Below are 22479 nucleotides of genomic sequence, written 5' to 3'. Positions count from 1 at the left end.
CTTACTAACCCCAGTGTTAGAAACCGTATAGTTTTCCTTATGAAAGTGATGTTTCATTTACAATTCCGGATGTGGGGCAGTGTTCTCTCCCTCATTCCTGAGCTATTAGGCTGTCACCTGGGATAATTTAAGTCGAGTGACTGGTACAGAAGTCACTCATGGGATTTTAAACTGAAGCCACTCTAAACTATACCGCCTGAAATGGTACGGACCACGGATACGCGTGGTTGCAGCCTCTCTCTGTCTGGCAGGGTCGTTACTTACAGTGTCTCATTAACACTTCGCACTAAACAAAGTTGTTGAATGAATAAATCAACAGTAATTAAATGCATGATGAATGAAGGCAGAGCATCAAACATTGGGGTCGTCAGTGACGCCTTAGAGCTTAAATTTCTAAGCAGGAATCGGTCTTGCTGTCACAGTATTATCTTTTGTTAGCATCTTATGATGGCTTTCACTGGCCAGTTGGTATTCTTCTCAGAGGTGATGAATGAAAAACCTTGTATTGCTAGGGTATGGCTCTTAACTTTTTATTTTCCTTTTAAGATTTTACTTATTTATTTGGCAGAGAGAGAGCGAGAAAGGGAACATAAGCAGGGGGAGTGGGAGAGGGAGAAGCAAGCTTCTTGCTAAGCAGGGAGGACGTGGGGCTTGATCCCAGGACCCTGGGATCATGACTTGACCCAAAGGCAGAGGCTTAAGGACTAAGCCACCAGGTGCCCCTAGGGTATGGGCCTTAAAAAGCCTAATTGTAATGGAAGGGCTGTGGAATGTTTTAGAAGTAGCTTTAAGGTCTGAATGTAAGAAATAATTAACAAACTTTGAATTAATAACTTTAATTTCAATAAGCATGCATTTATTGGACAAGTTCCGAGATTTTAAAGGTATGCTTGCTGTTTATCGAATATTTAGGCCATTAATATGTTGACTTTTTCTTACCTCAGTTTGCTAACCTGCTGAGTGGTTATAATCCCTATTTCATAGGGTGGTTGTGAGAGTTAATGAGTCTCCTAACATGTTAAGTGTTTAGAGAAGTACCCAGCACATTGAAAATACTCAAAATGTTAGCTTAAAATAATAATAAAAAAGACGGGGTTCCAACCACCCTTTGAGGGGCAGAAGTCCTCATTCGACAGGCTCTTGTGATCATTGTAGTTAAGGAAATATCTTTAACTTTATAACCTTACGTCAGATTCAGACTTACTCAACCATGATGTGCTCTTTAGAAATTTTGTACGTCAAGGTGGCATAAGCTCCTTTTTAGACGCCTTTTTAAAAATGTTAATAAAAGAGAACAGTAACCCCATGGAATTTAGAAATTCATTTTCATTTACCCTAAGTAATAACAAAAGGTTTTATTGAGCAACAAGGTGATGGTTTTGTCTGTGGGTCTTTTCTTTGAGGAACGAACTTATTTTTCAAGTGGGTCTTAAAATTTAAGCCTCAATTAATTACATGTAGCTTTCTGGTCTAAGACTGACCTTGAAGCACTAACTCAAAGAACGTTTGGTTTGATTTTCCTGTGGCAGTTCAGTGACATTAGACCTGTTGTCTTCATTTGTCCCTTTGATCCCCAGTATCCTGCATATTTCCATTGTCCTTCTGATTACATGCTTTTGTGAGACAATTACCAGCTGCGTGATCGCAGAAAGAATTACAAAACATACCATGAGCTCTCTGTACGTGATTCTTGCAGATTTATTAGAATTGCTTAATAGTTTAGAAGTTCGTATAGATTGCTTTTTGCTAGTTCAAAAGCAGGGTTGGCGAGAGAGAAAGCTTGTGTAGCTAACCTAGCGTTGCCCTCGTATTGTGCCTGCGCAGGGAATCTGATAAGAGTGATTTTTCCTTAAGACCAATTAAGCCTTTACATTTGAAAAAGACTAAGAAATTAAAGCCTGGTTTATAATCTATACACAATACAGATAGTGGCACTTCTCTGAATTATCACTATGATTCTGGCAAGCAAAAATAAGAAACTACTTTAAATTCCTGTTATGTTAGATGCTGCAGCAAATTTGAATGGTGTCGACCATAATTCTCCATCTGTCTGCCTTAATTAGTTTTTGTATGGTGCATTTAATTGGGTTCCAGTCCTTCCTTACAGAGCACTAATCTGTTTGTCGGCCGTGTTCCTGTTGCCATGCAGCTCTTCTCAAGTCTCACTCAAAATGGCAGGCTTTCTGAAAAATCACATGTCTTTTTCTAGGATTTAAAAAAAATTTTTTTTCCTCAGGAATAAACTGCACACCCTTACCAGGTGCTTGCATGTGGGTTTTACCTCCCCTGCTTGGAATAGGGTCAGCACACGCACCCTGTTGTGCAGAATAGGTATTCTGATGTTGAATGAGTGAGTGAGTGAACGAATGAATGGTTGAATTTCTCTCCATAGTAATTTTCTCGTCTGTCTCCTTGTTGATGCTTGGGAGCCATCTGCAGAAGCTGCCCAAGAAAATGCTGCTTAAGGGCACAGAGTTGATCAGCCCACAGTTTTGCTTTCTTTCATTTACTGGTGGGTGAGTTCTGACTTCGGTGCCATGTTTCCCACGTTGCCCGGCAAAAGATGCTTTCTTGCCATCTGGATCTGAAAAACGCTGTTTGGGTTTGGGTATGGAGAACTTTTCATTCCCCGCATATCAATGGCCCACGAAGATGACAGGGCCCTAACTGAAGTTAGGACCGTTTGGGAAGACTTGGGTTGTATGAGTGTGGTGGTGGTGATCCCATCACTGTGGTGCTGCCTAGGTGAGGATGGTGGAACCTTCTGGATTCTTCTAGTTGCTCCCCTGGGTGTCATGAAATAGCAGTGGCTACTCAGTCAGTGTTAGCGCGAAGTCCATGTGGCAGAAAAAGAAGCCACAGTGTAGCCCTTACTAGTGCAAAGCCGGACACTCCCATCCATTGCCTTGGGGATGTTGTTGTGATGGCTTCCATTTAGAAGCTGTCCTTTTGGGCGTTAGCTGTTTTTGCTCAAATAGCAAAAATATTAACAACCACATAAAGCCAAAAGTTTAACAAGTCCGTCAGCGGGTAGGGTACTTGCTGAGTGCCTACTGTACGTCCCGCATTGTAGAATGTGCTAAACAGCCTTAGAGGAAGGTCTTCGTGAGGTACTTAAATATATTGGTTGCAGCGAATGAGACAGATGTAAATACGGGATCTAGAATGGCAATGATGGTGATAAATGTTCCAGAAACGACTGAGTGCTTTTGGCCAAGCTATTGTGCAACAGACAGATTTCATTATTCTGATCAATAGCTTTAAGCCCACCTCCGCTACATTCATCTAATTGATGTATATTTTAACAGCTTTATTATTTTTGCAGCAAAATAGTGCAAAGTTTAAACAATAGTTGAATTTTTAAAATCAAATTTAATTACTTAATTGCAATCATTTCTAGGTGTGTGTTTTCTTTCAACATTGACAACTTTAAAAGACTTGAAAAAGGTTTGCTTAAATGTTTCCTTCCATTGTGATTCCTAAACAAAAGATGGTAAATTAAAAATAGATTTCACCTATCTGCTGTTCATCTTCTGACTGTGGGTTTCTTCCAACAAGTTAACGGATCTCTTTTTTTTTTTTTAAGATTTTATTTTTTATTTATTTGACAGAGAGAGATCACAAGTAGATAGAGAGGCAGGCAGAGAGAGAGAGAGAGAGGGAAGCAGGCTCCCTGCTGAGCAGAGAGCCCGATGTGGGACTCGATCCCAGGACCCCGAGATCATGACCTGAGCCGAAGGCAGCAGCTTAACCCACTGAGCCACCCAGGCGCCCCGTTAACGGATCTCTTTTATCTTTTATTTCCAAATGGCTTTTTAATAGTTATTCCTTCTTTGGGCTGAGTTCTTTGACATAGGATGTTATACGTTATAAAAACATCTCTGAGGCAAAATCAGATGATTATTTGTGGTTAGATAGAAAGCTGCAGAAGTTCAGGTCTGTCATTATGCTGACATGGAACCAAATCCACTTGAATTTTAACAGAGATGAACGAGTATTGATTTCTAGGCTACAAATTAGACCTTAAATTTTGCAACTCTAATTTTTATTTATTTTTATTTTTATTTTTATTTTAAGTGGAGCCTAACATGGAGCTTGAACTCGGGACCCTGAGATCAAAACCTGAGCTGAGATCAGGAGTAGGACACTTCACTGACTGAGCCACCCAGGGGCCCCTGTAACTCTAACTTGTTTTAAAAAACAGGGCTTTTATTGAGAGATTCTTTTAATTAAAAAAAAAAAAAAGTGTGGCTACCTGGTAGCTGTTAACCTCAGTAAATTGTTTTATGATGTCTTGTGATTCTGTCTGAGAAGCAGTTACAAAGTGCATCAGAATGGAAAGTAGCTGTTTTCTTGTAACGTAAGATGATTTCTGTGTGTGTTCTTTGATAGCTGAAGAAGTCACGGATCTGAAGAGGCAAGCAGTTGAGGAGATGATGGATAGAATTAAAAAGGGAGTTCATCTTAGACCCGTGAATCAGACAGCTAGACCGAAGGCAAAGGTATGGAATGACTAAATGTTCCCCTTCCCGTGATGCTTCCTTTTTCAAGTATAGAAGTTTGAAATTGGATGAAAGCGACATCAGGGCTGACTGAAATCTTAGGATAAGGCTAGTGTGCATTAAAAGGCTCTCTTCTCATGCAAGTGTGTCTCAGGATTCCCGTTTGAGCCACGGTTAGCCTAAATCCCTATAGAAAGGAAGTCCCATTGTTGGAGATGCTGTCCTCCGCTTGATACGAACCTCTACACCCAACAAATTATGATCATGCGCTTTCTTTTCTTTAATTCCTTTTGTGCAAGTCAACAAGTATCGATTGAGTATCTCCTGTGTGCCTGGTACTGTTGCAGACCCTGGGGAAAAGCAGGACACAAAAGAGACAAAAATCCTTGCCCTTCCTGAGGCTTCTGTTTCTGTGTGAGGGGGAGAGGGGCCAGGTAGACAGGGGGCATAGCACGATAGTGTCAGGACGGACTAAAGACAGCTTTGGAAAAATAGGTTCATATCATTCCATTATTTTACAAACCTGGTCCAGGCCACTGCAAGGAGAACGTTTTGTGTATCTGTCTCCTCAGCTGCCTTCTGAACTAGACCAGGGGGAGCACCGAGATCTGACGCCTAGCGCCAGCTCAGTACCTCTCCCTTCTCTCGTGGGTGCGTCCCATTGAAATAGACCAACAGCAGGGTTTTGATATTTCATGTCTTGAAAAATGATTTGTTTGTTTATTTGTTTTCTCCCTGTAATAAAGCATCCATAGATGGGGCCTATTTCTTCTTCTAAACCAAACTTTAAGGTTCATTCTTACTCTCATGGATGCTCCTCTTCCGCTGCTTTGGTGACCCCAAGAATCAGGACTGTTGAGTACAAATTCTGCTGGACTTTAAAAACTTGTCACTTGGTCACCGGTCGGTGAGGTGGCCGGGCAGGGAAGGAGCTGTCGTGGCAGGAGGGCTGTCTGTGGAAAGGGGGAAGAGGAAAAGGATACCTAACTGCAAGCAGTGGGTTGACAGTGTGAAACGGAGGCTTCCGCAGCCGCTGGAGTGCCGGTCTGCTAGTGCTCTGAGCAGTTTTCCAGGCGAGGGACGGAGCGTCCACATTCTGGCCTGTGGGCTGGGCACCGGGGTCGGGCGCCTGAAGCTGGCTGCTGCGGGAGCTGGGGCCGGACGCTACCCACCTCCTGCTCACCAGGCTCCTCTCTCCCCGGGCTGGGCGGAGCGCTGGCCCTCTCCCGCTCACGGGGTTGTCGTCAGGCTCAAGTGGATGATGGTGTAAGACTCTCACGTCACAACCGTTTCAGAACAAATCAGCCAAACCAGACAGACTAGAGAAAAATGCAATGTCATGAAGAAGCCAAAACTGGTTTAGAGAGAAAAGTGTTGAAACTTGTTGACTCCTAAGCGATCAGTGTTCTGTATGTACTTTGCTTTTCAGAGGATCGCTTTGTCCTTCTTCTTCTTGCCTTGAGTCTTCCAACAGTTACTCGTTATTTAATGTCAGTGCAGAGCTGGGGAACAGCCGAACAAGGAGAGTGGACGCCTGGGTGTTTCGCGGGTAATCGTGCAACCACGTAGCTGTAGTGCTGAATGACGCAGTCAGTCACCTTTGAGCAAGCGGCCACTGCATGCGCTAGACTCCCCGCCAAGGTCACGGGCCGAGCGCTCCTCGGCCGGGCTGCAGGCGGTGCTGCAGTCCGCGAGGCGGTGGAGTGTCATGGGCACTGAGTGGCCTGGAGCCAGGGCGCTTGCCCAGACATTACTGCTTGTCCCCCAGCAGCACAGCTGCAGAAGTCAGGCCTCCCTGGAGAACACTCACTTAACTGCATACTTTCTAAATTCCTGGATGTCGTCGTCGATACTGTTGCAGTTACGATTAGTGTCTTGGAGCTTTGGGCTGGCACCTGTGACTGGCGCTCTTGGCACGCGTGTTTCCCAGAAAGTGTAGCCTGTGAAAGTGGAATGTTTTCATCCAATTTGTACATAAGCAGCAAACCTCTCTCCCTCTCCCTGTCCCTATCCCTCTCCTGCTCCCTCTTTTCCTCTTTCACTGTCCATTTAAAAAAAAAAAATTGGGACAGGATCTTACTCTTTTTTTAGCTCTTAGAAGGAAAGGGTTATAGGTCATTATTAATCCCTTCCCATCTCTCCATGACAGAGAAATTACCTTTACCTCTTTTCCCGGATGAGAGGCCAGGGAGTTCCCTGCATGTCCTCTCTTCTTCTCTGTCCTTGTGAAAGGAGGCGGTATGGGAGAGATCAGAGGTCTTCTTTTGAGGACCTCTTGCTAGATTTTCCCTCCACGAAGGTAGTCGAGGGAACCACAGAGACTTTTAGGTATTGTGGGGTAGGCGAATATTCCCCAGAATTTCATTTCAAGTTATTCTGTTCATGGCGTAGCCAGAAGCCAGATTCAAACGGGGCTTGTCATCAAGACTCCGATACAGCCCTTCTCAAGGTGCACCTTTCCTCCTAAGTAAGACAGAGGGATTGGACTGTGCGCCCTCCATGGCCTCTCTTACTGCTTCGGTGGCCAGTGATGCTAACATTCTCCTGTGAAGCCAGGTTCTTTGCTGATCCCTGCTCCTGACTCTGTGCTGTTGTGAAATTCCTGCAACCAGACGTGCCATCCCTTGTCAGTGGGCATCCGCCTGGAGCTAGCGGAGCCGAGAGAGGTTTCTGCCCCGTCGCTTGCCGCCTGCCCCGCGCTGCTGCCTTCCCTCCTGCTCCTTGCTCACGGCTCCCCGTCCAGCAATGCCAGCGGAGAGCCGCTTATTGTAAAAAGTGAATAATTTGAAATAGAATCCCTGAGATCTGGTGTTTCCCAGACCTTTTCTCTGTATGATGATAACAAGAAGTAACAAAGTGGCATTTAGAAGATGTGAGCTTGAGTCCTCTTGCTTTGACTGCCTCTCCTAATTTTCTGTTTCACTGTCCCTTGGGAGCACTAACCCATCTAATCTTTTTTCCTAACCGTAAGACATAGACCTAATTAAAATAAAAAATAGTCAATAGAAGTTGCCAATACTTTTCCATGTGAAAATCTCTGTTTAGTATTTTAAACCAAATCATTAATTGTCTTTTCTTTTTAAAATTGTAGCCAGACTCTTCAAAAGGCTCCGAGAGTGCCGTGAACGAGCTCAAAGGCATACTGGTAAGAATGGATCTGGGTTTTATTCTTTAGTTTATGGGAAACTGAGAGGAGAGTATTTTTTAAATCTATTTTTACAAATAATTGGGTTTGATATGTTTTATTTTCATTCACAGTAATCCTCAGTTCTTATGATAGTTCTCTTGATCGTGCTGTGGACTGCCCCATCGGATATGTTAGTATGTGTTATGCTTCCATACCCTGCTGTTTCTATTCTAGAAGAATGGTTACACTTTCACCAAAATCGTTATCTCCTGTTCCTGCCCTCCAGTCCTTGCCTTCAGCCTCAAGACAGAGTGACCAGATCGGAGGATCAGGGCGTGCTTGGTCATAATGGAAACACAGTAGAGTCTTTTACATGGATAGTGCTTGATTTGGGGGCGTGGAAGTGGAGCCGTTAGTGCCAGAATGTCAACCTGAGCTCCTACCCAAATACATCAGTGTCGGGGATCAGGGCCCCTGTCTGCTCTTCCTCACAGTTTAAAAAATTATGTGATGATAAGTTGGAGAACAAGATAAAAGTCTCTGTCTTTATGTTACTGATTTCATTTTCTTTTCTCTTTTTCTTCTAAGATGTATTTATTTATTTCAGAGAGAGAGAGCGGGCACATGCATGAGCGTGCACAAGCATGGGGGGAGGGGCGGGGAGGAGCCGAGGGAGAAGGAGAGAGAGAATGTCAGGCAGGCTCCCTGCGGAGCCCAGAGTGCAAGGTGGGGCTCCGTCTCACGACCCTGAGATCCCGACCAGAGCCAAAACTGAGTCAGATGCTCAACCGACTGTGTCATCCAGGCGCCCCATTACTCATTTCATTCTCTAAAGGTAACTCCTGTCCATTGGAGAACAGGCCTAATGCCCGTCTCCAGCTGTTTTTTTCCCTTCCAAACTACGAGCTTTTGCCAACAATATACTGCCCCGTCCAACAGTTGCTGCCTCACTTCGTGACACTCACTGAGAAAATGTCCAGGCACTAGGAGCTCGGTTAGCAGATCCTGTTACAGTCCCAACACCACTTGTTACGCACAGTCAATGACCGTGGGGTGGAGGTCGAGAACTAATACTCCCACGTTTGCTGTTAAGGTGCTGATTATGGGCTGCATGTAGACATCCACATAATTGTGGCAAATAAAATTATTTTCATCCAGCATGAAACAGCAGACTGAACTCAGAATGGCTTAATTAGTTTGCTTTAGGTTTAGATGAGTGGAATTAGTCCCAGAGAGAGGTATAGCCTGGCTGGCAGTGGCGGTCCACCTACAGAATAAAGGATGACGACCATTGGAAAAGTATGTGGTTATTGTCTAATGGAGTCTTTGAAGAGAAAACCTGGTTATCCAGTGAGAACTCCCTATGCCGGGCTCTTTCGTTGTCTGCACATCAGGGTGCTAATTCCTCTTCATGAAGCTCCCCCAGAGGAGGGTTCTGATCATGAGTGAAAAAGTGCCCTGAGGTTGACTATTTAAAAATTAGGTTTACTTGAATAATCAGACATCTGTCTTTAAGATACAGATGGCATTTGATTAGCCAAGATATCCCACTCCCTGATAATGCTGTTATGGTAACAAGTTTACTGAATTATAGTGCTTAAAGGTCACGTTCACTATCCAGTCATGTTCAATATAATTTTGTGCCACTTCAAGGAGAGAAATTTGCAGAATATAGAGTTTGGGGAGATAATTTACACATTTAAAAAATTGTCAAAACCTCTGTCTTTTCTGCAAAGTGCCCCCATCCTCCTCTCTTCGGATTTGTCATTAGATTTCTGTATGTCATCTGACATTAAGGTATCCCTAATAGCCATCATTCTGGCAGTGTTTTTCCTTTGCATTTAGTGTTTTTTAAAAAGTGGAACTCATGGTGTTCTACCCTACTCTTCTTTGCCAAATGGTAGCTCTCTAGGACCCCCGTAGAAGTCCCTTTGAGGGATGATGGATCGTTTGGGGCTCCCAGTCACTTGGGGCCAAGAAACCATACAGCTTCTTATAAAAGGGAGAGAAAGGAAGCCCCTATTTGGTGAGGCTCTGTTGGTGCTTTTTGCCGGCATGCAGGCTGTCAGGGTTATCGGTTAGGACCCAGCAAAGCACACGAGCGTGGAAAGCCTGCCAAGGGTACAGCAGAAACCTCAGAAATTCCATGTTCCATTTGACTGTAGAACAGAAACCAGGAAAACCAGCAGAAACTGGTATTTTTGCTGAAATCAAATGTGACCTGAGTTGTAGGGACATCGCCACTTGGAGACTCGGCCTTTTGCTGGAAGTTAGCACAGAGAAGATGCACATCTCTGGTTTGGGACTTAGAAAATCTCCCGCTCTGTGGATGTAGCCCCTTCCCAAGTCAGTTGCTGTAGTCTCAGTGTCCACCGAACTTACTTATCCAAGCCTGTGTCCCTGGAATTTTTAGAAGCTGTATGTCTTGTAGATTAAAGAAACCTATAGTTTATTTCTCATAGTCACGCAAGGGTTTTTTTGGAGGTTTTGGAAACCTCTTGAACCACCCCAATCGTGTAAAAGTCACTTTAAGTAGGGAGAGTGAGTTCTGAAGAATAAATCCATACAAATTATCTAAAAGTCTCTTTAAAGCTCAGTTGCCTCTAAATCAAATAAAAACAACTCCTAAGAAATTATCTTTTAGGTTTTTCCTGAACATCTTCAGTTTTTCAGAGGGAATCATCTAATAGTTGGTTTTGCCTCCTGACCATTAGATTAGTCAGTGTTACGAACGTTTAACTGATATGGGGACTGAGTCCTATCACTGACTTACTGTGGGGCCCAGCCCGAACCCCAAGGCTCCCTGAGTTTGAATTCTCTTCTCTGTAAAGTGAAGGAATTCCGTGTACAGCATGCCTTCTAAGTGAATTTCTGATTCTCAGACTTTATGACTCATACATAAACAATTTAGATAGTCTTCATGCTTTATCAGCTGAGCTCCTTGAACGTTTCAACTGAGAGTCATGTAGAATCTTTCTTTTCTCCACAAGTGCCTGCATATTTAAAGTTTACTCATACATTAGTCACCACAGTCAGTGGATAGGGGAAAAAGGGCTCCAGATTCAAAGATCAGAACTTGGAAAACGAAACCTCTTAGTATCAGGTGTGATGAGAAGATGGCCCAACACCATCAGAATTTGGGGAAGTTAATGTTGTTATTCAAATGAAAAGTCGGGATTATGGTGAGAGAGAAATTCTTCCTTAAAAGATTTCCTTGCAAGGTATATGTGTAGGCTTGTGTACACAGACACAGATCTCTTTCTTGAATTAACTCCAGCCGGGGAAAATCAAAGAATGTTCTTAACATTCAGACAGTGTAAGAGTTTCATGAGTTATTTTAATAGCAATGGCCTTACGTTTTTCAAATTATCTATTTACAAATGATACCACTGGTAAGTTTTTAAAAATTGTAAACGCATGATTTGGGAATAGTTATTCTAGTACTTTTTTTTTTCAAATTTGTCTCATTTGGCTTTAGTTACATTTTCTTTTCCTGCCAAGTCTTGGTCCTATTTTATTGTTTAAGTCCTGGATGAATAGGTTACAGGTCTGCATTAACTATCAAATAAATAAACCACATTATCCAATTTTTTAAGTTCTAAAATAAGCTGTGATTTTGCATATGTTACGTGTAATGATTTTCCTTTGAATATATTTTATGAATTTTTGCAGTAAATGAAAAGCAGAAAGAGATAACTTGGGGGGTGAAGTACTATATGCTTGATTACAGTCTGACTCTTACCTACATATTTTGCTCCTTAGTCTCAGCTGGGTAGCTGAAAGAAAAAGAATAAAATCTCCTAATCTTGTTAGTGAGGAGGGTGGGGCATCCCCACAAGCTGTTTCTCAAAGACTTTACCCAGTTAGGGAAAAAACCTTCCGAAACAAAACTTGGTAACCTGTACCGTGTGAGATTTTTAACTACCTAAATACTACAGGCTACTTTTTTTGTTGTTGTTTTATAGGCTCAAGAAGAAACCTGAGTTACATTTTTAGCGGGTAGAACTTTTCAAGTGCTTCAGGAAGTTGGCCGGGGCAGCAGCAGGATTAAGGCAAACCCGCAGAGAGCTGAGATGACAGCGGCTGGCCTGGTGGTTGGCCTTGGGGGGCAGAAGCTGCCTCTGACTCTGGCATGAAGTCTGGCAAGTTATGCCAGACTTGAGGTTCTGATTTGCTGAGATCCAAAGATTGTGGATCTCCTGGCTTTCCCCTGCCCAAGCACGTGGCCCAGTGAAGGAAGGCCATTCCCAAGAAATAGTGGGCATTTCTTCTGAAAGCAGTCGGACTTCTAGTAACGGTGCAGTGCCGAATCCTGCCGTACAAGATGTGAAGTGTGTCACCCGGCACTCCGTGCAGAGGCGTGGCTGGCCCTGGGAGGTAGAAAGCCATAGTTCTCCCCCCATAACAGGCTGAGCCAAGGCAGGAAACCACCACCTGGGTCTTTCTCTGTTGTCTTGAAAGTCAGTACCATGTTCAGCAGGCACTCGGCTGTGTGCCGTCTCTTGTTTTCCTTCAGTGTCTTCTGGGCCCTGGATGGTACAGTCCCCGCATCCTCTGTTAGGGATATGGAGTGACCATGCCAGCCTTGCCTTGGTTCCCTGTGTCCTGGTAACCCTTCCCGTTCGCAGTGGAATCAAGGTGCGCTCAGGGCAGCCCTTCTCGGGTGCGGCCTCAGGAGAGCAGCCCGCACCTCAGGTGAGCCGGGACACCATTGCCGCCAGGTGTGGGGTTAGGGCCGTTCTGAAGACTCAGACACACTTGTCAGTGCCACGACGATTTGGGTTCAGTAGCTCGTGGCCGCTGTGTCAAGAAAACCTTCGAAGGTGAGTTCTCTTCTCTTCTCCCCGCGATCGATCAACCCACATCCGCATCTTCACCATCACCGTACAGGTACTTCCCGCCACTGAGTGTCAGTTAGCTCATCGAGAGCGGTTCTTGCGCTGTCCTTGCGGTGTGAGAGCTGACATCTTACTCCCCCGGTAGCGTCTTCTTAAAGGATCCAGCATCGTGTGTTGCTGAAGATACACACATTAAAAATTAATATATGTATATAGAGAGAGATACAGCACATTCATTCTGTGTTCCGATTCCATTCAAATTCTGGTAATGTTTTGCTGGTTTGATTTTTATATTTTGTATATTGTATTAAGACATTAACCTTTTTTTTTGTTTTGTTTTTGTTTTGTTTTCACTTTAGGGGACACTTAACAAATCCACTAGTTCAAGAAGCTTAAAGTCCCTTGACACTGAAAACAGTGAAACTGAGTTAGAAAGGATTTTGCGTCGCAGAAAGGTGACGGCAGAAGCAGATAGCAGTAGTAAGCTGGTTTGAATTCTCCACAGTTCTTTCTCTTCCTCTCTGAAACATCTGCCTCGAAGTCCCTTTTTAACATGAAATGATCTTTTTTAATTACTGATTTTTTTAATGTGAATGAGAAGTATTGGATTGGCAGAGGTGCTTATGGATAGGTATCTCATAAGTACTTGGGTATTTTTGTTTATTGGTATGTTTATCTGTTTATTTGCAGGTAATCAAGGTTTTAGAGATTGGGCCTGCTTAGGGCAAGATGCCCCCACGTACATATACTCAGGATGGGCTCCAACAGTCGTGTAGCAGTGAGGACGGGCTCTGGATCCAGACCACCTGAGTCTGAATCCTTTATGAGTGGCTTGCCCTTAAATTGCTCAACCTCTGTGCCTCAGTTTCTTTATCTCTGAGATGAGGCTGTTAAAGTGCTGCTGCCTCATTGGATTATTCTAAGGGTTGTACGTCAGCGAATGGAAAGCGCTGGGTGTGCACGGCACCAAGTCAGTGCAGAGGGATCGGCAGTCAGAGTAGGGATCATGCATTGGTTACAGAGGCAAAGGGATCGTCTTCATCCTTCATACGCAGTCTGTTCACTGTCTGCCTGTGAAGCAGGCGAGTGAGAAACGTCTGCTCTGTCCCCAGCCAGGAACGACCGCCTGAGCAAGTCTGGAGCTCAGAGTCTGCATTTGTGTCCTGATAGGCATGTGTGAGACCTCACAACCAACTTCACATGTGTTCCGGGTTTTTGTTATTGTTTCTGTTTTTTCCCATCAGCTTGGTCACAGGAATTAGCAGAAACCCATATGAGCTCTTCCCCTGGTGGCCAGGAGGCTGACTTGGAAAACCTACTCCAAAGGGAAGTAAAGTAGCCACCCTAGCTAACGGGCTGAGTCTTTTAGATCCGGTTTACTCAACGCCAGTTAGTGCATTGTAACAGGTCAAATTTGTACTGAGTCATGTTTACCAAGTTTAAGTTTCTAGAAGAGGAGGGATTTGGGTTTTTGTTAATCAAGCTCTAGTTTCCATGTAGGGATTTTACTCCCAACAATTTAGTAAATTGGTTTTTAGTATTGGAAGCAGCGGCCAAACCTTTATTATAAAAAGTTGAACCTTTTGTTTTCTTCTTAAAAAAAAAAATCAGCCATTCAGGTTTTAGTTTGGTCTAGATATTCTGCTGTTAATATCCTGGAAGAATTCCTTCCCCCCCAAAATAACCACGTGTCAGGAAAATTAAGCAGTGCTGTAAGAGATTTTTTTTTTCCTTAGAATGCTTTATAAGCATTTATCAGCCTCCACAACAAATTATTGTTCCTGTTGTGATAATCACTTCTTCCAACATTTCCTCCTTGAAGTATTCATATAGCCATCATTATTGTTTAGGGCTTGGTGGATCCCATTTTTGTTCTCTGTCATTTACATTTTGTATTTTGTTCCCATGGAAGCATTCTTTCTTCCCTCGTGAACTCGAACTCGGTTAGATGTACAGTACTATTTCAGAGTTGGTCTTCAATGGAAGAAACAAGGAAACATTTTCATTTTAGTCAGTATGGGAGTTTGAATACTACAAAGAATGGAGGAAGAAAGGTAGGAAAACATTGTGCAGGCATGGTTGAGAATCTTTCATTTTATTTATTATATCCCACTAATGTATAAATATTCAGTGTATCATTTGAGGGATGTTACAATAAGGTATATTGTCAACAGAATCATTAGCATTTGGATAGAGAAACAAGAACTCTGGCAGAGTGGAGAGGAACCATACTGGGGAGAGTAACTTGCAACTGAGTAGAAATTTTCTTTTGAGCTCCCTAGTAGCCAAAGCAAAAAAAAAGGTGGAGGCATGAGGGAAGGAAACAAATTTCTATCATCTAGAAAAAGAAACCATACTTTTTTTTTTTTTTTTTTTAAGATGGTAACAGTGTTTTTCTTGAATTGAACTAGAAGGGGTGTTTACCAGATAAATCTTTTTAATAAGGGTCACAGAGTGACAAAGTGAAAATCCAGGGAGGGTTCAGGGAGTGGGGGAAGGGCATAAGAAGCTAAAGTTAGCTCAGTTGCATGCTGCACGGTGGGAGCAAATTACAGAGATGAAGGTGACAGGTTTATGGCTTCAGGTACACCTGAATCTCTTGAGATTTTTTCCTTCTGCGCACAAAGGCTTATGGGGAAGCTAATGTGAGGTCACAGAGTGGAGAAAGGAAGCGTGGTAAGAGGGGCAAGGGCAGCCTAAGGTTTATAGACTTCGGGTCCCAGGAGAGTTAGTATCTCCCTCCCGGGCCAGTGAGGTACATTTCTCTTTAGGGTTTCTCCTATCAGACCTAACTGATGGTTTCGCTGGTGGCCTACTAAGCTGACATTTCGAAGAGCAGCAAGTACCTCTTGGAAAACATTGGACAGCTAAATCAGGATGCAATAATAAAAATAATAATAATCCTAAACATTATTTATTTTTCCTTATTTCTTTTCATATGTAAGAAAAACCAGATCTCGGGTCAGCTCACGCACTTTCTGTCCTTTGTAGCTGGCCTCATTTACAGAAGCAGCAGCAGGCGCTGGTGTTCCAGAAGCAGATCTGCTTTCCTACAAGGACAGATCGCTTAGAGCTGTCTAGCATTACAGTCAGCAACTCCCCACAGGCAGAATGGAGCAGCCCAGAAGCAAATCTGGAATTCAGCTTCGTATTTTTTCCCGATCTCTCTGGTCTGCCAGCTCTTCTCTCCTTACGCCTACATCCCTTTGCACCAAGAGGCTTATCCTAGGTGGGAGGGAAAGATCTTTGGAATCAGGACAGTCAGTGATGTCACATGCTCCTCTGGCCAGCTGGTAGAGGTAAAATAAAGGAGGAAGGCAGCTCTGATGTTTTGGGAGCTGAGGCTGCCCGCTGGAGCTGGAGGGGGTGTGTGTCTCTCCCAGCGAGTGAGGCCCTTCCAGGAGGGTTCGCACAGCAGAGCTTTGGGCAGGGAGCTGCTAGGTTACCCTGTTGGGATCTGCAGACACAAGCCACGCAGATGTGACAAAAACATGCCAGAGCTTAACATTGGCGACCAGGGATCTGCTAGCATTTGGGATCGTGCCCACCAGTACTTCCCATTTTAGGAGATGATCTGACATCTCTGAAGGAATCATAGACTCCCAAGTTTTGTCCTGTTTTCAGTGGCGCCTTTCAAGGTTGTCCTCCAGCTTCATTTTTAGACGTTCTAATTTCGTCTGTACATTTACGACCCATTACATAAACATCTGTGTTTGGTGAAGATTTTCTTCTGAGGTTTCAAGGAAGACGTGTCGGAATCTTGCTTTGGAAAAAAGCTGGCTAGGACAGTGTCTTTCTGACCAAAGAGAGAAAACAGGTAACGAGAGAACGGTTTCAGGGCCCGGAGTTTTGGGTTGGTACACCAAATAATTTCGGTAACAAGCCCTGTTACAGGCATTTTAGTCTGATCCCGAAGGGCAGAAAGGTCCAAAAGGTAAACAGCCAAACTCTTTGCCACTTAATTTTTAGAATCCTGTGTCTGTATTTTAACAGGAAATAAATCCACTTACTTCTCAATCACATTAAAATGAAAATGTTCATAAAAGCTGTTTAATGCTTAAGAAGCCTTCATGAGCCTTTTTGAAAAGAACCTTTTGACATTGTTCCATTTGCTGTTTAAAACGCAGAGCTGAGTTTTGGGAAGAATTAACTCTTGAGAGGCCAAATGGTTCAAATAGGACTGTCAGAAAGCCATACTCTAAGAAAAAAAAAAGAGTTTTCACAATTCTGGTATTAATAAGGACTCCGGTCAGTGAGGGAACCATGGCCTGGGGTTTTGTGCTTTCTTAGAGGTCTGTACATAATTTCTCAGCATGGTTCTGGTGCACTGAAAAGAAGTAGTACCACCCAAACAGAGCATATTTTCACAGGAACGTTTTCAGCATGCTCTCGAAATTTTAACAAAACTTGGCCTTCTCACTTCCTGAGGGATTTTCGGCTAATCTGTTTTTCAGTACCATATTCATAAGCATTGCACAGAATTATTAAACTTGAGGTATGTGTTTGGTTTTAAGGTCCAACCGGGATATTAGCCACCTCAGAGTCCAAATCCATGCCAGTGTTGGGTTCTGTATCCAGTGTAACAAAAACAGCCTTGCACGAGAAAGCTCTGGAGGCAGAATTCAACAGCCCGTCCCCCCCAGCACCCGAGGCAGGTGAAGGGTCCTGTAAATTGGAAGGATGCACGAGTCCCAAGGTTACGTTTCAGTAAGTAATGATGCTCTTTACTAAGTAAGTGTGTAGCAGAATCTGTGATGCCTGAACTGTGTGTTGCTTTGCTTTGTTCCTCTTTAGTGAGATTTCGATCGGGTTAGCCAGTAACCTCTCTTGCTCCTTTGATGAGCCAACTTGTGATTCTAGGCTCCTGGCTTAGAGCTCTTACTCTGATCCAAAGCCGACCCGGGTAAAGAGAATTCCTTCCCCTAAACCGGTTTGGTAATCAGGTTCCTCTTCCACACACAGAATTCACCTGGATGACCATTACTCAGCATCACAAGACACTTAATCATCCTTTTAGGCTTAAATTCTTGGGTCATCCCTCTTAATGATTTATGAGCAGTCAAGGAAGATACTAGGTCTTCCGGAAGATGCTAGATCTTCAGACTTTGAAGGGGACATTTTTAGAACCTTGTTTTCTAGCCCTCAGTGAAAGATGTGCCTTAATATACTGCTCTCTCTCGAGAGTGAAGAGATACTACGGAAGGAGTTCTCGCCGCAGACTTGCTTTGGGAAAGTGGCACTTTGTCCAAGAGTTAATCTTGCTGTTGAATGCGTTCAGAGCGATCTGGTGAAGGGTCAATTTGTTTTATAACAGAGGCAAGCTCTCTGTGAATTAGTCTAGTTTTGCTGAAGTTCTCTTGCCAGGATGTCAGCCGGTTTGCCGCTTGAAGAAAAGGAAGAGGTGAGACAAATCAGATCGGCCGAATATTGTAATCATGGTTAATTAAGACCTCTGACTTCCTGTTCTCTCAGGAGAGAAAGAACCCTTTTTTTTTTTTTTTTTTTTGGTAGCTTTACCTGTCTTAGTTCAAAAGGTAAAGCCTGGACAAACGAAGTTGCAATTCAATTTAGATCTATTTTTGTCAACTGGTATTTTCTCCCGCTCTTATATTTCTCTCCCTGGCCCTATTACCTTTCCCCCCCCTCTTTTGGAATGAATGGCCTTCTTTGCTGATTTACAGTTTTATCTAATTTCTTTGTGTTTAATTAAAAGCACACTTTCTCCTGCGGTCACGCATTTCCTTTCTTTTGACTGGAGTCATTTGAACAATTCTAACAGAAAGATGATCTATATTCATTCTTCATCTTTCCTATTAAATTTGTTTAACACCTAATTTGACATCAACAGCCTGGCTACATCTGAACCAATATCCAGACACAAAAGCAATTTGGCTGAGACAGGTTAGTTGCTGAGAACTGCTTCAGTGTGTGCGTATAGATTTTTTTTTTTCCTTTACCATTTTATACAGATAATCTTAATCAGAAAATACTGCAACTCCTTCCTCCTTTTGTCTGGCTTTTATTCTCCAAAAGTAAGTGGAAATTACATTTCCAAGAAAGGAAATGAAATAATTGCAGGCCCAAGGTCTGCAAAATGTGTGTTGAATTGACAGTGAAAAGGATCCGTGTGTTGACAGACACAGTTGTTAGATGCCATAAAGGCCTAAGTGAAGCTCAATTTATTTCTCATCTTGCTTGTTCAATGACTGCTTAAGAGGCACATTTCAATTTAATTTAGCTACTTAAAGCACTAATACAAATACTCGGGGCTGCTGTATTAACTTTTAAACTTCGTAACCCATTGCTTGATGATTCGGTTCCTGACATTCTTTAGCTGAAATAACTAACGCCGTGTATTTTCATATTGACAGTCATTTAGCAAAGAAGAGTGCCTTTCTGAAAAATCTGTTTCTTAAGCATAATTAGACTATCCAAATAAATCCCGGTATTTCGTGTATGTACCTGGTAATTACTCATGTCCCAGACGGGCACACACACTTCATTCATTTATGATCAAAGCTAGTTTTTGTTTTTTTTTTTTTATGAGTAAAAGAAGTTTAACTTAATGTAGTTACATGAAGGCTTTGAAAGCAAAGGCTCACATGGTGGTAGACCAGGATTCCTTGAAAACCAGCCTGCCAGGACCGAGAAGGGTTATCTTGAAGGCTTTTCTGGTGGGTTCTAAGAAGTCCTCGCTGTTAACACTAGCCTGAAGGTAGAGGCTTATCTCTACCTTGTCTTATCTCAGAGACCTGGATGGCCAAAGCACTTGGAAATCACATCAGCGATCCAAAAACGGAATATTACTTTTGCTTTTTAAAACCGCTCTACTCTCATAATCGCATCTTTGTTTTGACCTGCGGCTGCACCACCCTGGTGTTTGGGCCTAGTGGCCACCCCACCCCACCCCCAGTCCCTTCCGGCCGACCTACCCTCCCTACCCTCCCGACCCTCCCGCTTCCTACTTTGGCCCTCTGGCCACGTATGACTCCACCCTAATCCTTTCTTTTTTTTTTTTAAAGATTTATTTATTTGACAGATAGAGACCACAAGTAGGCAGAGAGGCAGGCAGAGAGAGAGAGAGAGGAGGAAGCAGGCTCCCAGCCAAGCAGAGAGCCTGATGCGGGGCTCGATCCCAGGATCCTGGGATCATGACCTGAGCTGAAGGCAGAGGCTTTAACCCGCTGAGCCACCCAGGCGCCCCCACCCTAATCCTTTCTTTTTGCTGTCTCTACTGGCTTTTCTGTCACTCCTCCTTCCCCACTGACCACCTTCTTTATCTCATCTCTGTCCTTTTTTTGGTTCAAATGTCTTCTTTCGAGTAAGGCCTACCCAGACCACTCCATTTAAAATTGTAATTCCTCTTCTTCTAAGCTCTGATTCCCCTCACCCTCCTCCTCTCTTCCCCTGCCCGAATGTGAGCTCCATGAAGAAAAGAGTTTTTTGTTTATTTGTTTTTTGTCTGCCAATTGGAGTATCTCAAACACCTGGGAAGATCCTGGAAATTCTGAAATACTTGTTGAATAAATGAACAGTGAGTGCATTTTTAGTATTACTAAAACAACAGAATGTCAGTTAATTAAAATACCCAATTAGCCAGCATTTCCTCTGTTATTCAACAGTCCCACACACATGCATAGGCTAAATGTTGAAGATTTTTGAGTGTTCTGTGGTTGGCTTCTTTGGTTTTGTAACACTTTTTTGTTTTGTTTTAATGCTCTGCCGTCATTTCCAGTTGGCTTAATTTTGTATAACTTCTGCATCTTTGTACCTACACGAGATAAAGTTATCAGAGACAGGAGCATGCACAGTTTTAAAGGAAAGATTCAGCTGTGCTCACTTGTATGGCCTCAGGTAGACAAGAAAGATTGGAAACCTACTAAGAAGGGTTTTTGAAAGAGTAGAAACAAAGGTGTTTTCTGCATAAAATCTTCACTTAATTAGAAAATTATAACACCAAGCTATTCCTGGAAAGTTTTTTCCTTTTAATAAATTCCTAAAATCAACATATATATATGTGTTCCAAATAATTGAGTTAACTCCAGTCTGATGGAGCCAGAAATATATGGATTTATTTCCTAGGGACTCATGACATGGCAAGAGATATCTTTAATACTTAATTGTAAGGATTAATTAAAATTAACATTCTTGTCATCAGGTTAAGCAAAGCAAGGATTTTATTTTTTTTAAGAAAAAAGAAAAAGAAAGGAAAAGATAATCCAAGACTTGGAGAGGCCTAATTATTTCCATTTTAATAATAGCTTTAGAAATATTTGTGTCCTTTTAATTATTTCTAATAAGTATATATTATCTAGTAATGATATCTTAAATCTAATAGCGAACTTGAATTTCATTATTTCTGATTAGTTATAATCCGGACAGGAATGATGATAATTCCCCTCATGCTATGAGGGGTGAAGAGTTGGCCAAACAAAATAAAGAAAGAATACACGTATAGGTACATAGCCAACAGCCAACAAACCTGATTCTTGCTTTCATGCTCTTTCCTATTGATTGAGAGTAAAAATCTGGCCTTCTTAATATGTAAGACTCATTAATTCACGTTAATCTGTGCATGGGATGGTCAGTGCAAAATAGAGAAAATTCCATGTTATAGACTTGTTTAAAAGAGAGTCATTTTATTACTTTCAGACAGTAATACCCGGAAACAGGCCGAGTGTTGCACAGGGTCGGAAAGATGAGGATGATTCGTGTTTTCCCCTGTAAAAGCCTGTAGACCAGGGAATGGGGGAGCAGGGAAACGAGGTGTGCTCTCTTTTCGCAGCCTGAGCCTTTCCATGTGTGCACAGGGTGCCCAGAGGCATCCGGTTGTTGCCGGAACTGGAGCTCTCCCTACACCACCAGATAAATGGGCGTCCTGAACTCGGGTTTGCCATTTGTGGCCGTTATGACCTTAGGCCAAGTTATCGAGCCCAGGATTCGGGTTTCCTTGTGTGTAAAATGAGGGTGATAACACCTGCCTTGTAGCGTCGTTATGGGAGTTGGAGAACTTACGAGAACTATTTCAGTAAATTCCTTTCCCGTCTTACATTGAAATCGTAATGCGAGGCCATGACTGCCTCATCCAGGATCAGAGCTGAGTTCAGAGCTTTGACGTTAGGCATCCTGTGTACCTGACCGGGCCCGGTTTCCTTGGGAAGGTCGTGCAACCTCTCTGTTCGATTTTTGTTGTGTTTTTTTCTTATCTAAAATCGGGGCAAGTGGATGAGGCACTCTCCAGAGTCCCCCGAGAGCTCTACAGCCTTGGTCATTTCTCACAAATGAGGTTGCTTGGAAAGAAGTTCACAGTTAAGATAAGCAACAAGAGGCAAGCCGGTATTTTCTGCCTGCATTGTGTCTCTCAGTACAAACTGACGGTAAAACACATACAAACCCAGGAATGTAAAATAATTTTTAAACTACGTTACCAGAATTTACAAATCCAAATCAAAATGATCGTCGTTCAGAAAAGTGCTCCTGGGTGTCAGGAGACTCACTCCAGCCCTGTTGCTGTCGTTCCAAATGCTCACAGACCTGCCTGGGTTAGAGATGCCTGATCACACGGGAGAAAATCGGACAGCTGGTCCTGCAGGAGAGTTAGTGCCAGCATCCATCCATCCCTCCATCCATCCACCCATCTCTCTATCTGCCTGTCTAGGTTTTGTTTATGTGCAAGAGAGCATGCACAAGCAGGGGGAGGGGCAGGACAGGAGGGAGAAGGAGAAGCAGACCCCGTGCTGAGCAGTGGGCCCCACACAGGTCTCAGTTCCAGGACCCTGAGATTGGGACCTGAGCTGAAACCGGACGTTTAACTGACGAGCTGCCCAGGTGCCCTGTGTGTCAGCATTTATTTTGTTAAAAAGTGATATGGCCTAGTTTAATCTCCACTGTATGTTCGGTGCTTCCAAATCACTTTGGCTTTGGAAAGTGAATTCCATTTTTAGAAAAGCCATCAGTTTTCCGCGATTGCAGCTATAGACTTTTTAATGTGACCCAGTATACATAGATACGG

The 22479-nt window shown here is 43.1% G+C and overlaps 1 protein-coding gene across 2 annotated transcripts in view; it reads left to right on the top strand.

Moving 5' to 3' along the window:
- SHTN1 (shootin 1) overlaps positions 1 to 22479 on the top strand; it is a 100743-nt gene that overhangs the window by 66643 nt on the left and 11621 nt on the right. Inside the window, exons 13-16 of one of the 2 annotated variants that reach the window (XM_046027048.1) lie at positions 4393 to 4502; positions 7594 to 7647; positions 12827 to 12947; positions 16982 to 17174. In XM_046027048.1, coding sequence (XP_045883004.1) covers positions 4393 to 4502; positions 7594 to 7647; positions 12827 to 12947; positions 16982 to 17174 — 478 coding nt within the window. The remainder of the gene's footprint in view (positions 1 to 4392; positions 4503 to 7593; positions 7648 to 12826; positions 12948 to 16981; positions 17175 to 22479) is intronic. The other variant, XM_046027049.1, reaches the window with a different exon arrangement.

The sequence above is a fragment of the Meles meles genome, chromosome 13, assembly GCF_922984935.1.
Source record: "Meles meles chromosome 13, mMelMel3.1 paternal haplotype, whole genome shotgun sequence".
Taxonomy (NCBI): Eukaryota; Metazoa; Chordata; class Mammalia; order Carnivora; family Mustelidae; genus Meles; species Meles meles.
Note: the sequence above shows the minus strand (reverse complement) of the source record. Positions and strands in the feature narration are given on the sequence as shown.